This window comes from Peromyscus eremicus, chromosome 1, assembly GCF_949786415.1.
Source record: "Peromyscus eremicus chromosome 1, PerEre_H2_v1, whole genome shotgun sequence".
NCBI classification, from domain to species: domain Eukaryota; kingdom Metazoa; phylum Chordata; class Mammalia; order Rodentia; family Cricetidae; genus Peromyscus; species Peromyscus eremicus.
The window spans coordinates 52,483,168-52,507,291 of NC_081416.1; the positions used below are offsets into that span (position 1 = coordinate 52,483,168).

Here is a 24,124-nt window from a genome sequence, read left to right on the forward strand (position 1 = left end):
TTAAAACGGTGTCACTTTGATGATGGCACCTTCCTCATTTGTATGTCTTGAACCTTTCCACCTAGAACACACACAACAAATACCATCAATATGTAAACGAACCTGAAAGGACACAGAGAATAAAAGCATATCCTGAATTCATAAGAACAACCTCATCCTTCACCCAAAATCTTTTGTAAAGTCTAAGATTCCTACCAAAGGTTTTAAGTAAATCTAGGGAAATAAAAACCAACTCCTCCCTAGTAACCCTAACAGTCAGCTTTGATACTTACTACCTTGGTGGTCATAGCATTCTCCAAGGGGTTTGAAGGAAAAAGAGCACAGGAAATATACCAACATTTAAAAATCCTGCTCATTCTTTTTTGTTTAATCTCATTATTGACCTTGTCATTCTTTCTGTTGTGAACTTTTCATACTTAATGAAACCAAGATGATCTGAGTCTCATAGCAAAAATTCACTGTCACCCGTGTCTGGTTCTATTTTCTCTAAGTTATTCAGTGATCATGGCAGACCCCTAAGCCTCCAGAAACTGTCAGTTTCAAACAGCTTGACAGCACTCACTGGGCTGACAGATGATTCTGATTCTTAAGTATGGAATGCCATTTGTGTTTGTGCATACTTGTGAAATAAAGGCAAGAACATCTGTTTCATGGTTTAATGGGTAAGCTCAGTGCATTGAGTATTTTGTGCAAAAGAAGCAGGTCCTGAGTTCAAATGCTAGGAACTTGTGTAAAAAGCTGGGCATGGACACAAATGCTTCTAATTGTAGTATTTTGGTACTCGTTAGTCTCCATCCCAGCTCCTGGTTTATTGATGGAATCCTCAGAATGGGAAAAGTATGAGTCGAGCATCTAATGCCCTTCTCTGGCCTCTGTATACATATATACATTACACATGCACCACATTAACACATATGCTTTATGTGTTTTACATAAAGGCATAGTGGGCAGAAGACATCAATTTGCCTATTCATCAATAAATCTCCTAGTACATCCTAGTAGAGTTAGCCTTTGTGTCTAGAGAAATCCAAGCCCATTTACATCTACCTTATGAAGGGATACAGGATAGACTCTTATGCCAAACTCAGTGACCACATGGGAAAAAGCCTAAATGTCTGATTCATTGGAAGAGAGATGGTCTGAATGCTATTTTGCTTTCCACATCATAGACCATTGACATACAAGTCCCCTTAAGTGGGAGGTAGAGGTGTTACTCACTCATTTTCCACATCTTGAATGGAGTCAGGCAGAGGCTTATTCTTGGTCTCAGGAAGGAGAAGAGGAACAAAGCCAGCAAGGATGGAGATGACTCCATAGATGATCCAGGGTAAAGAGGCAGAATACATCATGAGGGTCATTAAAACGGGAGCCACGACTGCCCCCACATTACTAACAGTACCAATGACTCCTAATGCCATTGCCCTGGAAAATAAAACATAATTCAGAAAAAAATCTAGCAAACTGGAACTCAATGTATTTGTGATTACATTAACCATGATTCAATGTGCAGAATAATTTAACTTAAGATTTTTGTTACTTGCTTTGGAAATTTCTGTTTATTTGATAGTAATTTTGTCAAGGTCAAAGTATAAAGTCATTTATAACATGCTCAGAAAGATAAATACCACATGTGTTCTCTTATATGCAGATCTTACATTTTAGCTTTTATGGAAGTGTGTGTGTTTGTGTGTGTGCGTGTGATATGGGTATAGGGTGTGAAACTAGGAATGTCAACAGGAAGGAGGCAGAAAAAAAATCACTGAAAGAGAAGAGATTAGGTGTTTCTGTAGGACCAGAGAGGAGCAGGTGTCTAGGTTTCCAGTTTTCAGGAAGTCTGAGCTCTGGGTAACCAACCTTAAGTTTCTGAGAGATAATAGATCACCAGGTGATCAGACCTCCAGCTATACAACAGGACCAGAGAGCACAAGGCACTCAGGCTTCCCATTATTGCAGGGTCACAGAGGAACCTGCATCCTGGTCTCCAGCCCAGTGCTCTCAGAGTTCAGTGCAGAGTTGTCTCCAGTGTTCCCAGCATCCCTTGAGAAACTGGAGCTTTGGTTTTAGTCATCTCTGAGGTCATTACTAGTGCAGAGTTCTGAAGTTTCCAGTGTTAAAGGTCACTCAGGACCAAGAGTCTATATTTCTGTAGTCCTATAGTTTACTTTGTCCTGTGGTGTCAACCACATCCCTCTGATAGCAGACAGATTTCACTTCTTAAGTTTGGTATCTTGCCTCCAGCAGGTTCATAGAATCTAAAAGGCCAAGATTTGATTCCAGCTGGTCACTTTGGTGCTTAGTGTCTAGCCCCATCCTTTGTCCTCGGGCACACAACCATGACAACTTCATCAACTCGTTCAATATCATCATGTTTCATCAGTCCTCATAGGTGAATGCCATGTAGACATCCTTCCTAGAAAAAGCACTAGAACAGTATATCCCAATAGGATCTGGGACATGTCCAACAGGCCAAGCCCAAGAATTCATGGTATAGAAGAAGAAAAAGAAAAAGGAAATGGAATAGACAGACCATTAAGTGAATTATAGCAGAAAACTCCCCAATGTACAGAAGGCAGACATCCAAATTCAAGACGTGTATAGAACTCCAAACAGACAAACTAAGAGAAGAAATGCTCCATGATATATTACAGTCAGAATGTCAAAATACAAGTAAAGAAGGAATCCTGAAAGTAGCCAGAGAAAGGCCTCCACTCACACACAACGGCCCCAGTGCTGAATTATCCCAGACTTGTTGCCAGCAACCATACAAGTCAGAAGAGCATCAAATGAAATATTCCAAGCTTTGAAAATAAGCAAGTGTGAGCCAAAAACACTACAGCCAGTAAATTTGTCTTTCAAAACTAATGGAGAAATGAGGGCATTTCAAGACAAATACAAATTAAAGTGATTCCTGACAACCAGGTGAGCAATTCAGAAAGTTCTTAGTTAATGATTTGCAAGGAGGAAGATGAGAGGCAGCTTTCTTCAAATGAATACATGCATGCAGACATTTAATCAAAAGCACAGATGAATAAAGTACATTTGGGAAAGAAACAACTATGTCCACCATCGCAACCCAGCAAACCCTCAAAATCAGTATTGGAGGAAGAAAATAAATATCACCTGTTGGGAACCAGGTCTGTCCAAGCCTTTCTTAACTGCCTTGATGAAAGAACAAAGGGAATGCTAGTTCTGTGTCCTTGTCTAGGGGCAGACTTGGCAGGGTCCTGTCTGGAGCTGGGTCTTATTAGTCCCAAGGCTTCTTTGTAGTTGGTCTGTGACATATCTTGTGATCTCTTTTCACAACATTACTTGATTAGGTTCTTGTTAACTTTATCCCATCATGTGTTAGCTTTCTGATGACTCTGTCCCATTTCCCCCTGCAAACAGTATTTTGGATGTTGTACCTTTTCATTCAACTTGCTGTCATGAGTCATCAGCTAATGTAGACCTCCTGTTCCCAGCTGTCTTCATTATACTCTCACCCTTTGTCCTCCCCTCTTGACACCTCTACATCTGGGACCCTTATTTCTTCAGGTTCCGGCCAATCGATAATGCAGAAATCCAGACTATCACCTAACAAATTGTTAGGAAATATCAACTATTTCTATAATAAACTTAAGTGTAATTAGCTTGAACTCACCACTAAAAAGACACAGAACAATTCAGAGAATTAAAAAAGCAAGAACCAATTGTATGTTGTGTCCAAGAAACATCTCATCCAGCAAAATACTGAAAAACTCACTGTCAAATGATGGAAAACAAACTGCCAAACAATTGTAAACCAGCAGGTGTAGCTATCATGCAAACCAAACTTCAAATCAAAGCTACTTAGAAGAGATAGAAGTGGACACTATGTATTAATAAGACAAACAAGTAAACAAAATAATATACAATTGTAAACTTTTATGCACCAAATATTGGAGCCTCTAATTCCATAAAATGAACATTAAAAAGACATAAAATATCTGTAGGTTCTGATGTTATAGTAGTGAGTGATTTTAATACTCTATTCTCAAATTTAGTTAGGTCATCCAAAGTATAAATAGAGACTTTAGTGCTAATGTATACTATGGATGAACTTAACATATATATATACAGAATATTCCATGCAACATTTAGGACATATGTATTTTTTTTTTAGCAGTAAATGGAACCTTCTCCAAAACTGGTCATGTCATAGGACAGAAGCCAAATCTAAGAAGTGAAAAATTGAGTCAATTCCTTGTCTCCTATCAGACCATAATGCAATAAAACCAGAAATCAACCATAAGAGAACCTACAGAAACCACAAAACATACTTGGACTCTAAGTAATGCTGCGTGCCCCAGGAAATTGTAATGGAATTCAGCTACTATGACAAAAGCTACTACTTGAAAGTTCAAGGACTTTTCTGAAGGTCAAGCCATGGCTTAAGAAGTCTTGGTGATATTTTAACTTTTGTGTATATTTTCCTTGTTCCTTCAATGATTTTCTTGTAATGCTATGTGTGCTTCCAAGAACTCCTAACAGTGTATATATCTAAAATACCTATAAATCATCTAAGGCCAAAGGGCCTCCTGAATTAAGGTAACACCCTTGTGGAAATGACGCCTGTTTCTTAGGTCAGGCAGATGCTTCATTTCTTGTGCAATTTTAGCTGAGACCCTCCTTTCTTATACAGCCTTTCTAACGTTATAGACTCCTAACATTTTTAGCTAACCACTTCTAGGATGTATTTTGAGCACATAAATTCCCCTTTTCTGATATACTAACCAATCATTAGCTCTCAGTTGACCTCCTCCTTTACCAGATGGTCACTGCCTGGGGGAAAACTCTTATCTGCCTTTTTGACCATGCAAGAAATCAAGCCTGGTGACCTTGCTCTGCCAGAGGATTGCCATTGCTTGGATTTATAACTGAATAATTCAGAGATGAGGACATGGAGAGGTATAAGGAGACTTAGAGGAGGATTTTGGGAGAGAGAACTTGAGGATGAGATGGAGAAGAGAAAAGAAAATGGAAGAACTAGATGGGTAAGAACTGGAGAGGAATGAACTAGATGGGAAAGAACTAGATTGAAGGGCTAGAGAGAGTACTAGAGGAACAAGATGGAAGATGAGGAAGAGCCAGATGGGGAAAAACAAGATGAGGAAGAACAAGATGAAAAAGAAAAGACCTCGGTTCCCTTCTTCCATGTAGTAGACTGTCCTTCATTTGTTTAGCTGGGCGGTGGTGGTGCACACCTTTAATCCCAGCACTCGGGAGGCAGAGGCAAGTGGATCTCTATGAGTTTGAGGCCAGCCTGGGCTACCAAGTGAGTTCCCAGAAAGGCGCAAAGCTACACAGAGAAACCCTGTCTCAAAAAAAAACAAAACAAAACAAAAAAAACCAAAAAACAAAACAAAAACAAAAACAAAAAAAAAACAACCAAAAAAAAGAAAAAGAGAGATGGGAGAGGAGCTAAGATGGAAAGGAACTAGATGGATGAACTTAATTGGGCAGAACTAATATGAGAGAAATAAGGTAGAATTTAGAGGAGACAGCAGATAAATATAAAAAGAAATCAGGCAAGATAGGAGCTAGGCATGAGAGCAAATTAGAAGCTGTGTAGAGAGAGAACTGACACAGAATAATAAAGTGTAAGGAGTTTTGCACACATAGATTCATTTCTTATCATCAAAGATTAATTATCAGCTGGTTGTAGATTCTTCCCAGACTCTGGGAGGGGACTATTGAGGGGCAGGACCCCGATAGTCCATGAGAAAACAACACGTTTTTGAATGAACAGTTGGTCACCCAAGAAATCAGAGAGGAAATAAAAAAGTTCCTAGAGACAAGTGAAAATGATAACACATCCTATCAGAACATCTGGGATGCTGCCAAGGCAGTCCCAAGAGGATAGTTTATAGCAACAAACTTTCATATGAAAATTTGAGACATATCAATTAAATACTCAATTATGTACCTCATAGGTCTTCAAAACAACAAGCAGCCAATTCTAAACACACTAGATTGCAAGACATAATACAGAGTAAGGAATAAATTAATGCAATTGAGATTAGAAGAACAGTTTACAAAGCCAAACAAACAAGGAGTTTGTTCTTTCAAAAAGTTAATAAGTTTGACAAACCCCTAGCTAATCTGACAATAATAAAGGGGGAGACGATGACAATTAGTAAGATCAGAGCTCAGAAGGGTGTCATTGCAACTGATTCCAGTGAAATACAGAACATCATTAGAACTGATTGCAAAAACTTATTCTCTGAAAAATTGGACAGTCCATAAGAGGCAAAGGAACTTCTAAATGAATATCACCTACCAAACTTAAGCCCCTGAGACATGAAAACTTAAACATATCCATCACAACCAATGAGTTTGGAGCTGTTATTAAAAGTCTTCCCTCAAAGTAAAGCCTAGGACCAGATGGATTCACTGCTGAATTCCATCAAACTTTCAAGGAAGACACCAGACCTACCCTTCTTAATTTGTTCCATAAAATAGAAAATGAAGGAGTATTATCAAATCCATTTAATAAATCCAGCAATATCCTGATACCACAACCATGTAAAAACACCATAAAAGAAAGAAAAAATAAAAAAAACTGGAGACCAATCTCTTTGATTAACATATGAAAAATCTTAACAAAATACTTGCAAACTGAATTCAGGAATACATGAAGAAGATTGTATATTGTGACCAAGTAGATTTCATCCCAGGAAGGCAAGGTTGGTTCGAAATATTTAAGTCAAAAACATAATACAATTGGGGACCCCTCAGCCATTGGTTCATAGTTCATGTGTTTCCATTCGTTTGGCTATTTGTCCCTGTGCTTTATCCAACCTTGGTCTCAACAATTCTGACTCATATAAACCCTCCTCTTTCTCGCTAATTGGACTCCCAGAGCTCCACTGGGCCCTCTGAATGGGTGAGACAATTGATTGGCTTGATCTGTTTGGGAGGCATCCAGGCAGTGGGACTGGGTCCTGTGCTCATTGCATGAGTTGGCTGTTTGAAACCTGGGGCCTATGCAGGGTCGCTTGGCTCGACCTGGGAGGAGGGGACTGGACCTGCCTGGACTGAGTCTACCAGGTTGATCTCAGTCCTCAGGGGAGGCTTTGCCCTGGAGGTGGTGGAAATGGGGGGTGGGCTGTGGGGAAGGTGAGGGGGACGAGAGGAGGAAGAACAAGGGAATCCGTGGCTGATATGTAGAACTGAACTGTATTGCAAAAAAAAAAAAAAAGAATTAAAAAAAAGTTAAAGCCAGGCGGTGGTAGCGCACGCCTTTAATCCCAGCACTCGGGAGGCAGAGCCAGGCGGATCTCTGTGAGTTCGAGGCCAGCCTGGGCTACCAAGTGAGTTCCAGGAAAGGCGCAAAGCTACACAGAGAAACCCTGTCTCGAAAAACCAAAAAACCAAAAAAAAAAAAAAAAAAAAGAGGAAAAAACCCACATAATACACCATATAAACTAACTGAAGGACAGAAATCACATAGTTATTTCAGTTAATGCTGGAAAGGCACTTCACAAGTTCACTATGGTTCAATGATAAAAGTTCTGGAAACTTTAGGAATATGTGGAACATACCTCAAAATAATAAGGGCTACATACAATAATTACAAGGAGAAAAACTGAGAGCAATACTTCTAAAATCAAGAATGATACAAGAATGCATATACTGTTCTCTCTTGTATAGTGCTTGAAGTTTTAGCTATAGCAACTAGGACAAGAGAAACACATAAAACAGATAATAACATCAGTAAAGGAAGAAGTCAAATTGTCCCTATTCACATATGATATGATTCTTTACTTAATAGATTTGGAGGCCCACAGAGGCTTCCTAGTAAGACCTTACTCAAGGTCAGAGAATCTGAGCTTGCTTTACCTAGTATGGCTGCATAATGAAATGATTTGGCCACAGGCATGGTTACCAGGTGTTCTGAAGGGTCTGCACTTGGCTGTACGTTGTGGTTTGATCTTGGAAGGGGAGGTCTTTCGCCTTGCTCCTTGCCATTGTAAAAAGTCCTTTGGAATAAACTCCAAGTGACTGGGTATTGACCCCAGGCTTTCACGAAGCTAACCCGTGTCTCTGTATTTCTTATCATCTCTTATCTTCTATCTAATACTTCCTCATTCTCCTCTCCTTCCCCCAAGAGCCTTTTGACAGGTCAGCCCTGGATTCAGATAGACCCTGACAAAAGATGGTTGATCTCAGTCCGCAGGGAAGGCTTTGCCCTGGAGGAGGTGGGAATAGGGGTGGTCTGGGGGGAAGGTGAGGGGGGCGGGAGGGGGGAGAACAAGGGAATACATAGCTGATATGTAGAACTGAATTGTATTGCAAAATAAAAATAAAAATAATTAAATTTTTTTTAAAAGATCTTAAAAGACTCTACCAGAAAACTATTTGACCTACTAAGTACTTACAGTGATGTCTCAGAACAGAAATCATTATAAAAAGTCAGTAGCCTTTATTTATACTATCAGTCTACTCTCAGTGAAAGAAACTAGGAAATATATCCCATTCAAAATAATTCCCCAAAAAAGGATTTAGGAATATATCTAACCAAAGAGGTGAAAGACCTCTACAATGAAAATTAAAGGTATGAAGGAAATAAAAGAAGGTAGGTGATTGGAAGTCACTCTACATTCCTGAGTTAACAGAATTAATATTGTGGAAATGGCTATACTACTAAAATTAATTTACAGAATAAATATAATACCTATCAAAATTCAAGTGTTATATTTTCCATGTTTAGAAAAAACACTATACAAGAATTCATATGGATCCACAAGAGGCTGTGAACAGTGAAAGGAATCCTAAGATTAAGAACAATGCTGGGGGTGTTCTAATACTCAGTCTCAAATTACACTATAGAGCTATAGTGAAAAAGACTGCCTGGGACTCACATAAAAGCAGACACAGAAGACCAGTGGAAAAGAATAGAGGATATGGAAATAAAATGACAAAAGTATGCAAAAACAAAGTGAGTTTTGACAAGGAAGGAAGAAATTAACACTGGAAAAAGGATAACCTGTTCAACCAATGGTGCTGGCCAAGTATCAGCAGAAGAATAACACTTGATTCTTTCACTTTGTGCAAAAATCATTTCAAAATTGAATAAACACCTCTAACTTTAAACCTAAAATCTGAAATGTCTAGAACAAACATAAGGGAGACCGTTTAAGATACTGAGGCAAGCCAACTTTCCAAACACCAATAGAACACCAATGGCACAGAAATCGAATCCTGTTACCAACAGATGAGACTAAGTGAAAATAAAATTTCTGCACAGCAAAAGAAATGATTAGCAGAGTAAAGAGACAGCCTGCAGCTTTGAAGAAAAGCTTTACCAGCTACACTTCAGAAAACGATGAAATATCCAGAATTTATAAAGTGCAGAAATTAAACATCAAATAAATAAAACTGGGCAAATATACTGAATAGATAGCTTTTAAAAAGAAAGAAAGAAACATAAATGGCCAAGAGTATTTTAAAAGATGTTCATTATCCCTAGTAGTATAGGAAAGACAACTTTAAACTACTTTGAGATATCACCTCACCTTGATCAGAATAACTGTCATCAAGAAATCTGACAACAAATACTTGAGAAAATGTGCTGAGAAAGCACCACTAATTCACTGTTGGTATGGTGCAAATTAATACAACCATTGAGGAAATTAGTTTGGAGATTTCTCAAAAAGTTAAGACTATAACTACCAAAGGACCCAGTAATTGCACTTTTGGACATAAACCCTTAGACCTCCAGATTCTGTTACAGAAATATCTGCACCCTCATGTATATTGCTGACATATTTATGATAGGAAAGAACTGGAATGAAAGTAGTTGTTGTGGAACAGTTGAATGGTTAATGAAAATGTGCTGTATAAATACATATAAAAGTGGAATACTACTCTGCTCTCCAGAAAAATGAAATTACAACATTTGTAGGAAAATGGATGGACTTAGATGTATGAAATCACACAGCTCAGAAAGGAAAGTACGTTTGTGGTTGATATATTGTGCACCCCAATAAACTTATCTGGGGTCAGAGAACAGAACAGCCACTAGACAGATATAGAAGCCAGGCATGGTGGCACACACCTTTAATCCCAGGACTTGAGATCTCATGTCTTGCTTGGGGAAGACACATGCCTTTAATCCCAGGAAGTAATGGCAGGAAGCAGAAAGGTATCTAAGGTGTGAGGACCAGGAACTAGAGTCTTTTTAAGCTTTTAGCTTTTAGCAACTGTTCAGCTGAGATCCATTTGGATGAGGACTGAGAGGCTTTCAGTGTGAGGAAACAGCATCAGCTGAGAAGTTGGCATTGATCTGAAATGACGAGGACAAGGGGTTCTACTGGCAGGAAGAACGGCTTGCAGAAGACGGAACAAAGGGATAAAAAAGTATTTGAAAATGTGATGACCAGATCCATTGCTCACACCCACTTTAAGGCATGTACATGAGCACATGCAGGGGTGCTCGAGTACATGTGTACATGTGTGAGCATGCACCCCCCCCCCACAGGAACACAAAGATACAACGGTAGATGTGGCACCAGCTGAGAAGGAGGAATTCAGCATGAATGGCATGCAGGTAAGAGTGATAGAGGGTGAACGCAACCACAATATGGTCTATATCTGCATGAAACTGCTAAAACAAAATAAATGTCATAAAAACCTAATTATAAACGAAAGGGACAGAGGTCTTATTTCTCATAACACTTATGTTTTGGGTAGCTCCAAATATCCCCATGAGATCTTTATTAGTTGATACAGCTGGATGACATCTGAACTAATTTATCTTGCAAAAAGCAAACTTCTTAGAAACTTTGGTCATTCCTGTAATCACTACTATTGATTGCTGTTGATAACTACCCAGGTGTTTACACCAAGTCATGTACCTGATCACGGTGGGGAGTAGCTCATTCGAATGTAGAATATTACTGTTACCAATCACAAAATAATTTGCTCCTGCCAGTGTTATCAAAACTGCATGCAGGGTCCGCATTTCTGTGGAGAGGAAAATCAGGGACAGTGGTCATTCTGAGGTGAAGGAATTCACTTTCCACTTCTAAGTGGGGAATACAGAGTGGAGAAACTGCAAGAGGAAAAGTCCTCAGTGGGTAATAATTTAAGGAAGGTGACCCAGCTGCATGTACTGGTTGATGGAGAATCAACACTGTGGTTCACTGTATTCTTACACCTGGATTCTCTGACACATTTCAGAAGTAGAGAGCTTCTGAATTAAGGAGATACTCATCGACTTTCCTGTTTTCTACCCAGCATCTCACTGTCCTTCCAACAGAATATAGGGCTGTCATGGGGAAATTACAGAGGACTGTGTAGGCATTTGAATATTCAGGAGTATGCCATGGATAAGAATGATGGAGGATGAACCTGACCATAGTACATTCTATCTACACCTGCATGAATGTCAGAAACCAAAGGAAATGTTATAAAAACATAATAAAAATTAGAAGAATAGAAGTTGTATATCTCATGGCACTTGCATTTTGGTTGACTCCAAATATGCACATGAGATATTTATTCATTTTCTATTTCAATATGGTAGAAGAGTGTCATGGAAGGAGAGATGTGGGCAAGCTGGGAATCAGTTCGATTTGAAATGGTGTTTCAAGATTCAAGAATAAGGGAATTGCTGCTGACATTCAAGAGTTGTGCAGAGTTTTAAAACATACCACAGTCCCGAGCTTCAGCAAAACTTCAGGACTGCCTGGGAACTGTGCTCCTTGCCCACGTCCACATAACACCACCAGGTTCAGCCTGGCAGTCCTGCTACCTAGACCACTCTTACTTCCTTACAATTGGTTTGTACTTCAACACAAGCAATGCTTATTATCTTGATACAAATCTCCAAATTAGGTTTGTACTTGCAGTGTCCTGAGAGTCATGACTACATTCATACAGTTTGGGAAACACCTTGTCACTGAAGTTGAAGCAACAAGATTCAGTGGGACAGAGGATGTGACGGTACATTTAGATCATTTTGGATCAGAATTATAAGAGCTGAAACCTACATGACTGCTATGAAAATGTCATTAAGAATGAATGAGGGAGGGGCAGATCCTTCCGAGGGATTGGAGAGAGGGCAATAAAGCAGAAAATGATGTAATTACATTTTAATCAAAAATATACTTGAACAATGCATAAATGATTTATTACTGACCTGTAGAAACTTGGGAATAAATGGCTCCAATGTCCCAGATACTTCTTGAATGTATTAGACTTTTTATAATTAAACCACTTACTGATTTTGGCTTTTCTCTCAATGTTTGAATGGAGGAAAGTTCTTAAATGTCTGCTTTCGAAAAATCTCTGGATGTATTTTTTTTTTCTGATAAGTAGGACCTGAAAAACACTGATGAAAGGGACTATATGTTTTTCCCCTCTTACTATAAGCTCTATATTCACCTTCAGGAACAAACACTATAGCCAGGATGGTGATTCCAAACAGGGAACTGAGAAAGAGTTGACTTATTCTACGGCCAATGTGGTTCAGTAAAAACATTGCAGCAACACAGGCTGGGATGGACAATGCAGCAGAGAGACATTGCATTAGGAAGACATTACTTTTCAGGTGTTGGAGATGGATGCTGAAGCCAAATATAGGAATTGCTATTGTAAATCTGTAAGAAACAAAGAGGAGAGTCACATCATACTACTTAGAGTTGACGTCCAAAGCCAAGAATATGATCATCCCAAGAGGATAGTGTTAGTTGTTAAAGTATGATGGCCTATCTGTATTTTGACCTATTTGTATTTACTTGAGCAAAGATGTAATAATCATCATACAATCATTGTATCCTGACAGGACATATTATTGTTGGAATTTTAAGGAGAGGCAGAGTATTTGTGAAATGCATGATAGATCCAATCAGCTTTTAAGAGTTTTTTTTATCTAACTTGATCTTAGTGAAGATTATAAAGTTTTTTTAATTTTAATAATATTTTCTTAATTCTTTGACAAATGTATACAATGTATTTTGATGATGTTCTTCCCTAATTCTTCCTCACAATTTCTCCCTAGCCCACTTGCACATCCTGACCACTCCCAGCTTCATGGCTTCTTTTCATTAAAATAGGTATATTTTAATATAACATATTCTGATTAAATCCCCCCCAAACTCTTCCCAGTTCTTCCTCACTTTCCCTTCCATGTGAGTCCACATCCTTTCTGTCTCTTTTTAGAAAGCACACAGGCATCTAAGGAATCATAATAAACTAAGCTGAGATAAAACAAAAACAGGTCTGAATGGGAAAAAGGAACAGATAGAACAAAAGAGAAAAAGAGTAAAGCATAAGAAACACATATAGATACAGAGATACACATGTTCACACACAGAGGATTTTATACAAACACAGGAAGCCATAATGTATACAGAAATGATCTGTAAGATTAGAAAAATGCCCTGACACAACAATGTGAAACAAAAAACCCTCCAAAGATACCATTGTGGTTTTTTTGTGCTGGCCATGTACTGTTGGGAACAGGGCCTACCCTTAAGAGTGGTTTGTTTCCCTAGTGAGACTCCATTGGAGAAAACTAATTTTTCATTTGCAAGTGGACTGGGTCCTTAACAGGGCTTTTCCCAAGTGAGGATATTATCACTTTACATTTGTATATATTATTGAAATGTATATACATATTTAATTTACATTAGACATCTTATTTCCTTTGAAATGGAGAATAACAAATGGCAAATGCAGAGAAGTCTGGAACATAATTGAAGATTCATCATGAGTCTGCATGGACAACCTTGCCAGGGTGCTGTAAAAAAACATACCCCTCACTCTATAATTAGTTCTGTGCTTCTATATTCCAAACCTCCAGAATACCACCACATACAGAAATCCCTCATTTTCATCTTCAACTCTGTTATTGGGAAAATTCATCTCTCTACTGTTTTAAGAGTCACTCTATGAAGCGTACCTCGAAAGGCACAGGAGAAACATACGCTTTCGCAAGTTGGGGGTGCGGAATAAGTCACGTAGAGTAGGTTTTGTTTGTGTTGCCTCCAGCTCTCCCCTCATGGTGGTTCTCACAACCTTCAGGAAGAGCATCAAGAACTGTTTAGTTTTCACAACATGATGACCATTTTGGAACATATTGGGCACTCACAGAATACCAGGTCAGAATCTACTAGATATTGTTGTTTTTACTCTTTTCTTGGGAGGCCCGCCACCCAGCTCCCAAATAAACTCCACACGGAGGCCTATTCTTAATTATCAATGCCTGGCCTTAGCTTGGCTTCATTTCTGGCCAGCTTTCTAAACTTAAAATAACCCGACTACCTATTACCTCTGGGCCTTTCTTTTTCTCTAACTTCTGTGAATGTTACTCTTACTCCATTGCTTGCTGTGGAGCTTGGTGTCTGGCCCTTGGAGTCCTCCTCCTCTGGCTGCTCGATCTTCCATCTCTTCTTCCAGTTTTCTTTTTCTATATATACTCTCTGCTTACCAGCCCCATCTATCCCTTCTCTTGCGTTGCTACTGGCCAGTTTTTTTTTAGTAAACCATCAGGTGTTTTACACGGGCATGTTAACACAGCTTCATAGAGTGAAACAAATGCAACATAAACAGAAGTAACACACCTTAAAATATTCTATTACAACTACTTCTGTCTATTGAAAAACACAGACATCAAGAGACTTATGGCAAGCATAATAAAAATGTTAAGAAATGAGAGCCAAGGAGTTAAAGGAACTTTTGTTATATCTAGAGAGGACCATTTAAACAGTAGTTGTCTACAGTATGTTCACAGCAAGTAAAGAGTTATTTATATTCTGGTCCAAATCTACATTCATATCATAAAGATTGAATGATATAGCAACTTAGTATGGTTCTCTGATTTGTGCATTCATGTGTTTGTGCACATGTCTGCAGGTTTTCTTTGCTTTATTTCTTTTTGTCTCATTCTTCTTTAATGAGCATCCCATGTTTAGTCATTCCCATCACTGATGGAAAAAAAAACACAGAAAAATGAAATTCCTTTCAAGGTCTTTATGTCCATTTTGAAGTTCTGATATTTCCTTGAAGAATACATAGTGTGATATTGAGATGCTGGGTCTCTGGCTGGTTGTGTGTTCAGAGGCTGAGGAGCTCTCAGGAGGTAAATCTTAACCTCATGGGGGGGCCTTTGAAGGTGGTAGCTGCCTTTGGTTAGGCACCACCATGATGTGATGAGCATTTGCCACGAAGTCCTGTCTCAGTATTGCCATGCCTGTTCACTACGATTAACTGAATGTTGTGAGCCGTGAGCCCAGACCCTTTTTATTCCATTTTGTTGTTTCTGTTTATAGGCTTGGTCACATTGACCTTGGTCATAGCAAAGCAAATGTTGCCAACAAAATAATTTGGTGCCATATGTGCAGTTGTTATTCTTAGTAGCCGAGGAGCCCCCAACTGGATCAGGCCCTCTGGATAAGTGAGACACCTGATTAGCTTGAACTATTTGGGAGGCCCTCAGGCAGTGGGACCAGGACCTGTCCTGAGTGCATGAGCTGGCTGTTTGGAACCTGGGGCCTATGCAGGGACACTTTACTCAGCCTGGGTGAAGGGAGGAGGGGACTGGACCTGCCTCAATTGAATCAACCAGGCTGAGCTGAATCCCCAGGGGAGTCCTTGCCCTGGAGGGGATGGGAATGGGAGTGGGCTGGGGGGAATGTGGGGGCGGGGGGAGGGAGGAGGGAGGATAGGGGAATCCATGGCTGATATGTAAAATTAAGTTAAATTATAAAATAAAATTTAAAAAAATCTGGCCATGGTGTAGACCATGTGTTGTGGTTTGGTGGTGGATTTTGGGAGAGTTTTCAGAGGCAGGGTAGAAAGAATGTTTCTTTGGAAATTCACTATACTGAAATGCTGATACAAATCTTAACAGTAAAGCCCTTCTCCTTGAGATTTCAGATGGGAAAGGGCACATCATTGAGAATTTGGGAGGAGGACATTCATCTTTCCCTTTTGAGGAACAACAAAAACGACAACACATTCTGGCAGTATTCTGACCATGTTCTGAAAGTGTGAGTGAGGCCGAAGTCAAAGCAGTGCACTAATTTATTTACAGAGGAAATTCAAGACTGCACAGCATTTGGTTGTGACATGGTGAAGAAGAGGGGGTCATGAGTGCCAATGCTGAGCTAGGTTTCTGTTCATATACTCAGAGATGCAAGTTCAGGGCTGGTCTTCTGTCCTTTAGAGTGGATGTTCCCTCCTCAGTTAACATAATCAGGATAATCCCACAGAGGCGTGGCCAGAGGTGAACTAAACTAAGTCATCCCTCACAGATGTGCCTGGAGGTTTTCTTCTAGATGATCTTGTTGAGCTGACAATCAAAATTAGGCATCACAGCTCTACTTTTTGTCAACTTCACATCAGAACACATCACCTTTGAGCAATAACTTTCTAACTCTTATCTCCATGTTCTGATAGGAATTAGTCTATGGAGAAATAAAATCATTTAAATGTCCAAAGTCCAAGGTTCATCTGAGACTCAAGGGAGTCTCTTTTTTTCTCAGTGCCCTGTGAAATACTTTTTTATTTTGAAAATCAATAAAATATGTCAACAATGCTTTTCCCTTCATAATTCAAACTTTTACATAATAAACTAGATAATTTACTTTTAATATTCAAGGGAACAGAATAAATGTCCCTATTTCAAAAGAGAAGTGTGGGGATATAAGAACAAATGACTGTACCTATGCAGGACTGAACCTCAGAAATGAAAACATTTAATACTGAAGGTCCATGTCTGGCATCTGGGGCTCATAATGGAATCTTCTAAGCACTAAAAAATTAAGTAGTCTTTAAATATCTTTGTTCATGGCCATAGGTTAGACCTCCTGTCAGCCTTAATAAAGATTTTGTACTTAGTGAGTAGAAGTCATTGAAGACTCACAATTGTCAAAGTAAGTGACTATTCAGTGTTTATCTCTAAGGAAATGTCTCTATCACCCCCTTCCAGTTACAGAAACACCATGGAAAAGGGGGAGAAAAGGTCTAGAAGAAGTGGTGGAAAATGTGTGGTTCCATCTTATAGACATGCACTGAACTATGAACTTTCATCAACTGTGGTTACCTGCATAAGACTTGCCAAAGTTATTCCAGTCAATATACCGTCTGTGGGGGTAGATGGTATATTTTTGGTAAAATGGCAGGAGAGAGGCCTTGGTGGGTTTAGCCAATGTGCTCCATGGCAGGTGAAGGAGAAACGCCATGCAGACATGGCTGGCAGCAGCCAAGGGGGCACTGCAGAAAGTCACTCACACCATGCAGACACAGCACCAACATGGAATGTTTTATTGGGGGAAAGGGAGAAGGGAATGGAGGGAAAGAGAAGAAAAGAGAGAGAGACTGAAAGAGAGGGTAGAGAAAGAGAGTGAGAGGGAGGGATGGAGAGAGAAGAGATGATCAAGAGACAGAGACAGACACAAAGAGAGAGATAGAAGTGTGTGTGTGTGCCTTTTCTGACTGGAGAAAGGAAGGGAGAGAGAGAGAAGGTGGAGGGGTTTTCTCTTAAAGAGGACTTTACATAAGATGATGTTGTCAGGATCCTGGGTGGGCCCCAAGGGGCATATCTGAATGCTAACATTATTGAGTGAAGAGCTCATGAGTCCCATCTCCATTTCACAACCTGTATGTAGTTAGTCATTGTTAGTGCATAGGGGCTCATAAACCCATACTCCCTCCTGAGGATATATTGGCAGCTAATGGTTGCTGAGAGATAAATAGACATTTCTTCAGTCATGTACCCACATCTAAGTTGCCCATGTTCCTGTAGTAAATCCTCAACATGTTTCTTTAAGTGACCTAAACTAGACAAATTAGATCACAAAAAAGAAGATACAAAAAGGTTGATAGGATATTAGAAGGTAGAAATAGGACTAGTTAGAAGTATGTGAGAATCATTAGGTTTGGTAAAAATGAGAGAGAATAAGTAAATCAAGGCATTATATGCATGTATAAAATTTCAGACTTAATGCATTATGTATAACTTATATATCCTAATAAAAAGTTTAAAAGTGAAAGAAATCATCAAGGAAGGATTTTCTTTTTTTTTTTTTACAAAGTCCTCTTTGAATGAAAGAACTGTATTCAATGATTTAATAATGGCACATTGTTTCCTGGACACTAGCTCACACACATATCAAGCTTGTGTTTCCTTTATACCATAACAAGCTTGCATTATGCTCACCTCCATGGTTAGGGCATCTCCAGAATTCTTCACTCCATTCTTGCATGCAACTTTTCTAAGTTCCTGTAAGCCCTTCTGGGGTTTGTTGTTCACAATCAGCCACCTAGCTGACTCTGACAGCCACCTACTCAACAAGATATTGTTCATAAATTCTCAAGAAGTCATTTACTGTACTAAATTTATTCTTGAATAGTTGTGTTAAAATCGAATACCTATCAGTTATTCAGTTATAACAAAATGTATAATCTTATATCATGGGGTACATTGCCTAGGAAAACAGGAAATGATTCAGCCATGCAGTGCATCTGCACTCCTAGAATGAAGACCTTGAGTCACATTGATATGTCCCCTTCACTTGGAAACAGGTTTTAATGGAGGTCATAGAACTAGAATGTGAAGGATGTTTCTCCAGATAATTTCCAAATTTTTGTTAGGCTGTCGGGAATATTTATTCATCATATGTCTGTCCCCTAAATTAAGAACCCAAGAATAATTTCCCCTAATTATATCACCCAGAGAAGCAATGATACAATGAAACGTTGTCTTCCAGACACAGCAGGACTGACACATATATGAGCTCACAGAGACAGTGACAAATGCATTTCTTATGTCCCAATTTAGTGGACATGGTCATCTCAGGAGTGCAAAACATAGAGGAGGGAAGAAAGCTCATACCTTGTGGGTATAAGGAAGAAAAATATTGGCACAGACATTACCAGCTGGAGGTGGTGCCAGTTTCGAAATGCAAATGCCAGGCCTGTCATTACTATTCTTCCAAAACTGGAAGCACACATTGTCAATGTTGTCACCAAGGCTTTGAATTTAGGGCTTGTCCATTCTATCACTGAAAGGAAAGAAAAATGAATCTTGATTTCTACTAATGGTGGGAAGGATATCCACATCAAACAAAAGCTTGAACAATGTCCATCCAAAGCTTTGACTTACTGAGCAAAACACTATTCATGTATATGGGTACGAAACAAACCCCTGTCAGGAAGTGAAGTAAGCAGTAGATGAAGAAGGTGGGAGCCAAAGCTGCACAGGTCCCAGCGATGGCCATTACAAGTAAAGCACATGTGAAGACTAATCTCCTCCCAAACCTGAGGAAAAGACAAAGACTCCTTCAGCGAAATAATGCAGTTGTTAAAAAGAAGAGACAGGAAGCATTTTGTGTAATCCTTGTGGTTAACTTTTCTCTAAACAATGTTTTTCTTTGTCTCTTAATCTTTTTTGACCTCTTCCATGTTTAACAGGATGTTAGTTCTGTGTCAACACAACACACAGACTTTTAAACACCAACTCAAATGTGTGTTTGTGTTTCGTGATCTCTAGGGTCAAAGTTACACCCAGAGGAACATAATCTGCAACAACTGTTTTCTAGAGTGAATGAGTTGTAGATGATGAAAATACTCATATGTAGAGAGAACTGCAAAGCACAGACACTCACCTGTCTGATAAATGGCCACCTAGGAAACTTCCTACCAAAATTCCAATCATGAGTACCAATTTAGCCACTGAACCCAGTACCTGAGATCCACACACCAGGTCCCACTGGAAGAGAAGGAAATCAGCATGACAGCCTGCCATTGTAATTTGTTCAAAATTATTCAACATGAGCTTCCCATTCCACTGAACCCATCTTCCTCTCTAGCTTCCCTTTTCATTATTACATGATTTCAACTATCCAGTTATAGCTGGATATATATATATATATATATATATATATATATATATATATATATATATATATATATATAATCTGTTCCCAGTAGTCTTTCTGTAATTGTATAGGTTATAGCAGTAACTTGTAACCTGTGCTAAGAAGTTCTCAAATGTGGCCTGTGGTTGATATATTGTGCACACTATCTGGGGGTCTGAGACAGAATAGCCATAATATGAAACATAGGTTTAGGCAGTGGTGGCACTTGCCTTTAATCCTAGCATTCCAGAAGCAGAGTTCCAAATGGATCTCTGTGAGTTCAAAGCCACACTGGAAACAGCCAGGCATGGTGACACACGCCTTTAATCCCAGGAAGTGATGGCATGGAGCAGAAAGGTATATAAGGCACAAGGACCAGGAAATAGAGCCTTTTTAGCTTTTAGCTTTTAGCAGAAGTTCATGTGAGATCTATTTGGATGAGGACTCAGAGGCTTTCAGTCTGAGCAAACAAAATCAGCTGAGGAATTGGCAAGGTGAGGTTGGATATGGCTTGTGCTGTTTCTCTGATCTTTTAGTGTTCACCCCTATATTTGGCTCCATGTTCTTTATGTAATAAGACCTCTTAGAAATTTGTCTACAGTGATTCTAGAATGCAATGATTAATGAACCTTAATTTTTTTTCTTACCAGATCCTATTCTTCAGTGCACAGCCTCTTCCATGACTCCTCTCAGAGTACAGCACAGCTAGAGCCTGATCATTGTTTTTGTTTTACTTATTTACTTGTCAACTTTTGGCAATACAGAGGATGGAGCTCAGGGTCATTGAATGGGTGCAGTGTCCTAGCAATTACCCACATTCTGGTCTATAAGAAAATGTGAACTACTGGGATTTTTTTGCAGTGGTCAGTACTGAATGTTGATCCTTACAAGTGCTTCAGATGCATTCTGTCATGGACCTTCATATTTAGCCACAACTGTGGCTTTGTACAACCTCCTATATGTTTTAAATTTAAATCAAATCTGAATAGTGCTTGCTTGTCACAACACTTGGGCACTTAAACTAATTAGACACACAATAATTATGTCTTTTACATATATTTTCTGATTATTATTTAATTTATTCTTTGAAATTTCATGCATGTATACAAAGCTCTATGATAATATCCAACCTTTATTGATTTTTTTATAAAGCTTAGAAAAATTTATTAAAACAGATTATAGAGATATTCAGACCCAGAAAAAGAAATTTAAAGGAGAACCAATCTCAACATTTTATTATAACATTACGGAGAAACAGCCTAATTATTTCAAATAGCCAATCTTAATTCATTCAGTAACCTTACAGGAACTGCCAAGTGTGCATGAACTGATCAGACTCATGTGCAAATGTTAGATTTGAGGAGATTCAAAGAAACAATTGTCTCATATGGTATACATTCACATATCTGAAGCAGATGTTAAACTCATGGACAACTTGTAATAGAATTATCCCTTAAGACTGGAAAGATTTGGTTACAGCTGTCTTAGAAACTGGTCCCAGTTACAATGGAGGACCTGGTGGAAGGATGAAGCTAAGACCATTGAGCAATGAAGTAATGCTAGAGTATGGAAATTTCCTAAGATCAACTTCTCGGGTAGGGCAATTATGCTGATATACAAAGACAATCTTTATATGATAACCACATACTACCTTTATGCTGCATGGTAGCCTTGAATGCTTATATCCAACCTTTATATCCCCTACAACTACCTCCAAAATTTCTGAAAACATTCCTTTCCAAACCTCATGTCCTTTATCTTTTTTTCTATAGTTTACTATTTGCTTAATGTTGCCTGTATGTGCACTGGAGCATAGGTAACCTAGTACTGGCCATCCCCCTAAAGCAGGGTAATAGTCCTTCCCCTAGCAACCATTAACTCCTAATAGATCTTCAGCTAGGAGTGGGGCCTTCTGAGTTCTGTTCCAATCTATGCTGGCATTTTGATTGGCTTGACCTTGTGCTGGTCTTGTGCAAGTAACCACTATTTCTGTGAGTTCATGTATAAGGATGTTTCTTCATCTTAAAAATTTTAAACTGAAATATAATCACATTACTTCCATTCTTCTCATTCTTCCCTCCAACACCTCCCTCCAGCATCTCTCTGAAGGGTGTCTGTAAAAGTTTATGGAAATTCCCTGTTGAGTAAGCTAATTTCAAAATATAATTTAAAATGAGGAATTTGAAAGGAAGTACAATACTTGGTTGGACAATGATGCTCGAAAAAGACCTGTGATGTTAAGCAGTAGTCCCAGTGCCAGGCATACGGAATAATGTTATACTTCTTACTGGTCAGAGAGGTCCCACAGTTCTCCAAAACTACACAGGTTGTTACTATTGCTCATGGTTACCTACAGTAACTAAATGGTAAGACCCTATTTCTGAAGACAATATACACATTTTTTTTTTTTGCATGACTTGGAGAACACTGTCAAACCAAACTGGACACTTTCTCCTTGTTGGCTGCCTTTCATAGTTGCAGATGTTGCTATGTAGACTGTAGGTAGAAAAGGGATTTCAATGGCCTTATCTAGTACTTTACCCTACACATTGCAATACCAACCTACATGACAGCGTGGTCTTTGGTGCAATAGTGACATAACTGTTATATGAAACAACCATTTCTGATTGGATTTGACCTTCTACAGAGGAAGAAAGTCATGCCTGAAAATGTAAAGTCACTTAGAATCCCATGACATAGAAGGAGATCAGTCCTGAGGAAGAAGCTACTGTTGTTATTTTGCTAAATGGTCCTGTTGTCTAATTTCCTTCCAAGTATTACTTCTTAACATGAGCTCATTACTTGAACAAAAGGATCAGAAACATACATCTTTATTTATGTTTGAGTCATTAAAATTATTGAATAAGACTCTTGCATTTAACCAGGCAGTAAGTAAACCCCAATAACATACACTATTTGTGCTGTTGCTGAACTGTAGTAATGAATTCACTGAGGGGGTGATATTATTGAAGACACTTACCTCAGTCACAGTGGTGGAGAGGAAGGTGCTTTGGTCATATACCCAGCCATCCACACAGGGCTCTGTGTCTGGCTCTGTCACATTGGAGAAGGTGCCATTCAGATGAAGCAGATGCCACTGTGGTTGGACAAAGCGACGGCACTTGTCTGGTCTCAGGTTGGAGTCCAGTGGGATGGAGATCCTCAGGAGGTCATCTTGGCTCAGGGTTCCACTGTCGCTGTCAGAGACAGTGTCATTGTCAAGGATGTGGACCCAGCAGCGATGACCAGGGATGGCTGCAGTAAAGTTCTCCAAAAATATATGAGGAGACACTATGACATTGCAAATCAGAAGGAAAGCCATCTGAAGGATCTGGTATCTCCCCATGCTTCCAACTTGATTCAAGAAATCCTGAAAGGCCATTGAGGCTGAATGACTGTCTCCAATGGGAAGCAGAAATGCTTACACCCAGGGCAGTATAAATATTGAAATAAAGTTCTGTTTCACAGAAACACACTACATAGGGTTGTTTTGAGCTTTTCTTAATGCGTCCATCTTCAAGTCACACCAGTCATAGAACTGTGATTTGTTGTGTTGTTGGAATCAGAGAGGGACCTGTTTTCTACCAAGTAACCGAAAAATTCTAATATTTTTTTTCCTGTAATCCAGTCTGTTAAACATTTACTTTATTAGAAACTTTGAGCACCAACCCCCATGGTGAACTCTGGAAAATGACCTGTAACTCCTTGAAAATAAACCAGAGTTAATCTGTTCCATGGCATGAAGCCATTGGTAGATCATACAAATTTCCAGGAACTCTAATGAAGCATTTTTCATTTTCTGTTCCTTGGGAGTAATTTGCTTCATCTTGAATCTGTTTAACACGGTTAATGAAAAGAATCTGGAAGTTAATGCAAAAGAATTATGGTACAATTCTCCACCTTTGCTGTCTGACATGATTTAGATCAATTCATTCCCATTGTATACATATTCATAGTTGTGAGAGGCTGGACAAAGACAGGGCCTTAAAGTGCTCCAGTGCAAAGCTCACATAGAAGTTTGATGATTCAGATAGTAAATGTGAGGATCACTTGTGTTCTAATACCAGAAATGCAGCAAGCGAAAGATAAATGTTGGAGATCTTACAGTTCTCTGAATACTAGGGAGGCACTCAATGATGTATATGCTGCTATTTTAAATTAATCTCTATGTGTATAATATACACACTTACCTACCTAGGCATACATATATACACATGTGAATGAAATTTCCTGGAAAG

General features: G+C 39.0%; 1 protein-coding gene across 1 annotated transcript; it reads right to left on the reverse strand.

The window, feature by feature from the left end:
* Positions 1-23,268, reverse strand: LOC131897658 (solute carrier family 22 member 19-like). Its single transcript, XM_059248616.1, has 10 exons — positions 22,867-23,268; positions 19,635-19,738; positions 19,133-19,287; positions 18,863-19,031; positions 18,188-18,311; positions 13,928-14,043; positions 12,409-12,623; positions 10,878-10,986; positions 1,219-1,422; positions 1-61 (listed from the first exon to the last, which is right to left on the reverse strand). The coding sequence occupies exons 1-10, from the start codon at positions 23,266-23,268 to the stop codon at positions 1-3; spliced, it is 1,659 nt and encodes a 552-aa protein (XP_059104599.1).
* Between the last annotated feature and the right edge of the window lie 856 nt (positions 23,269-24,124).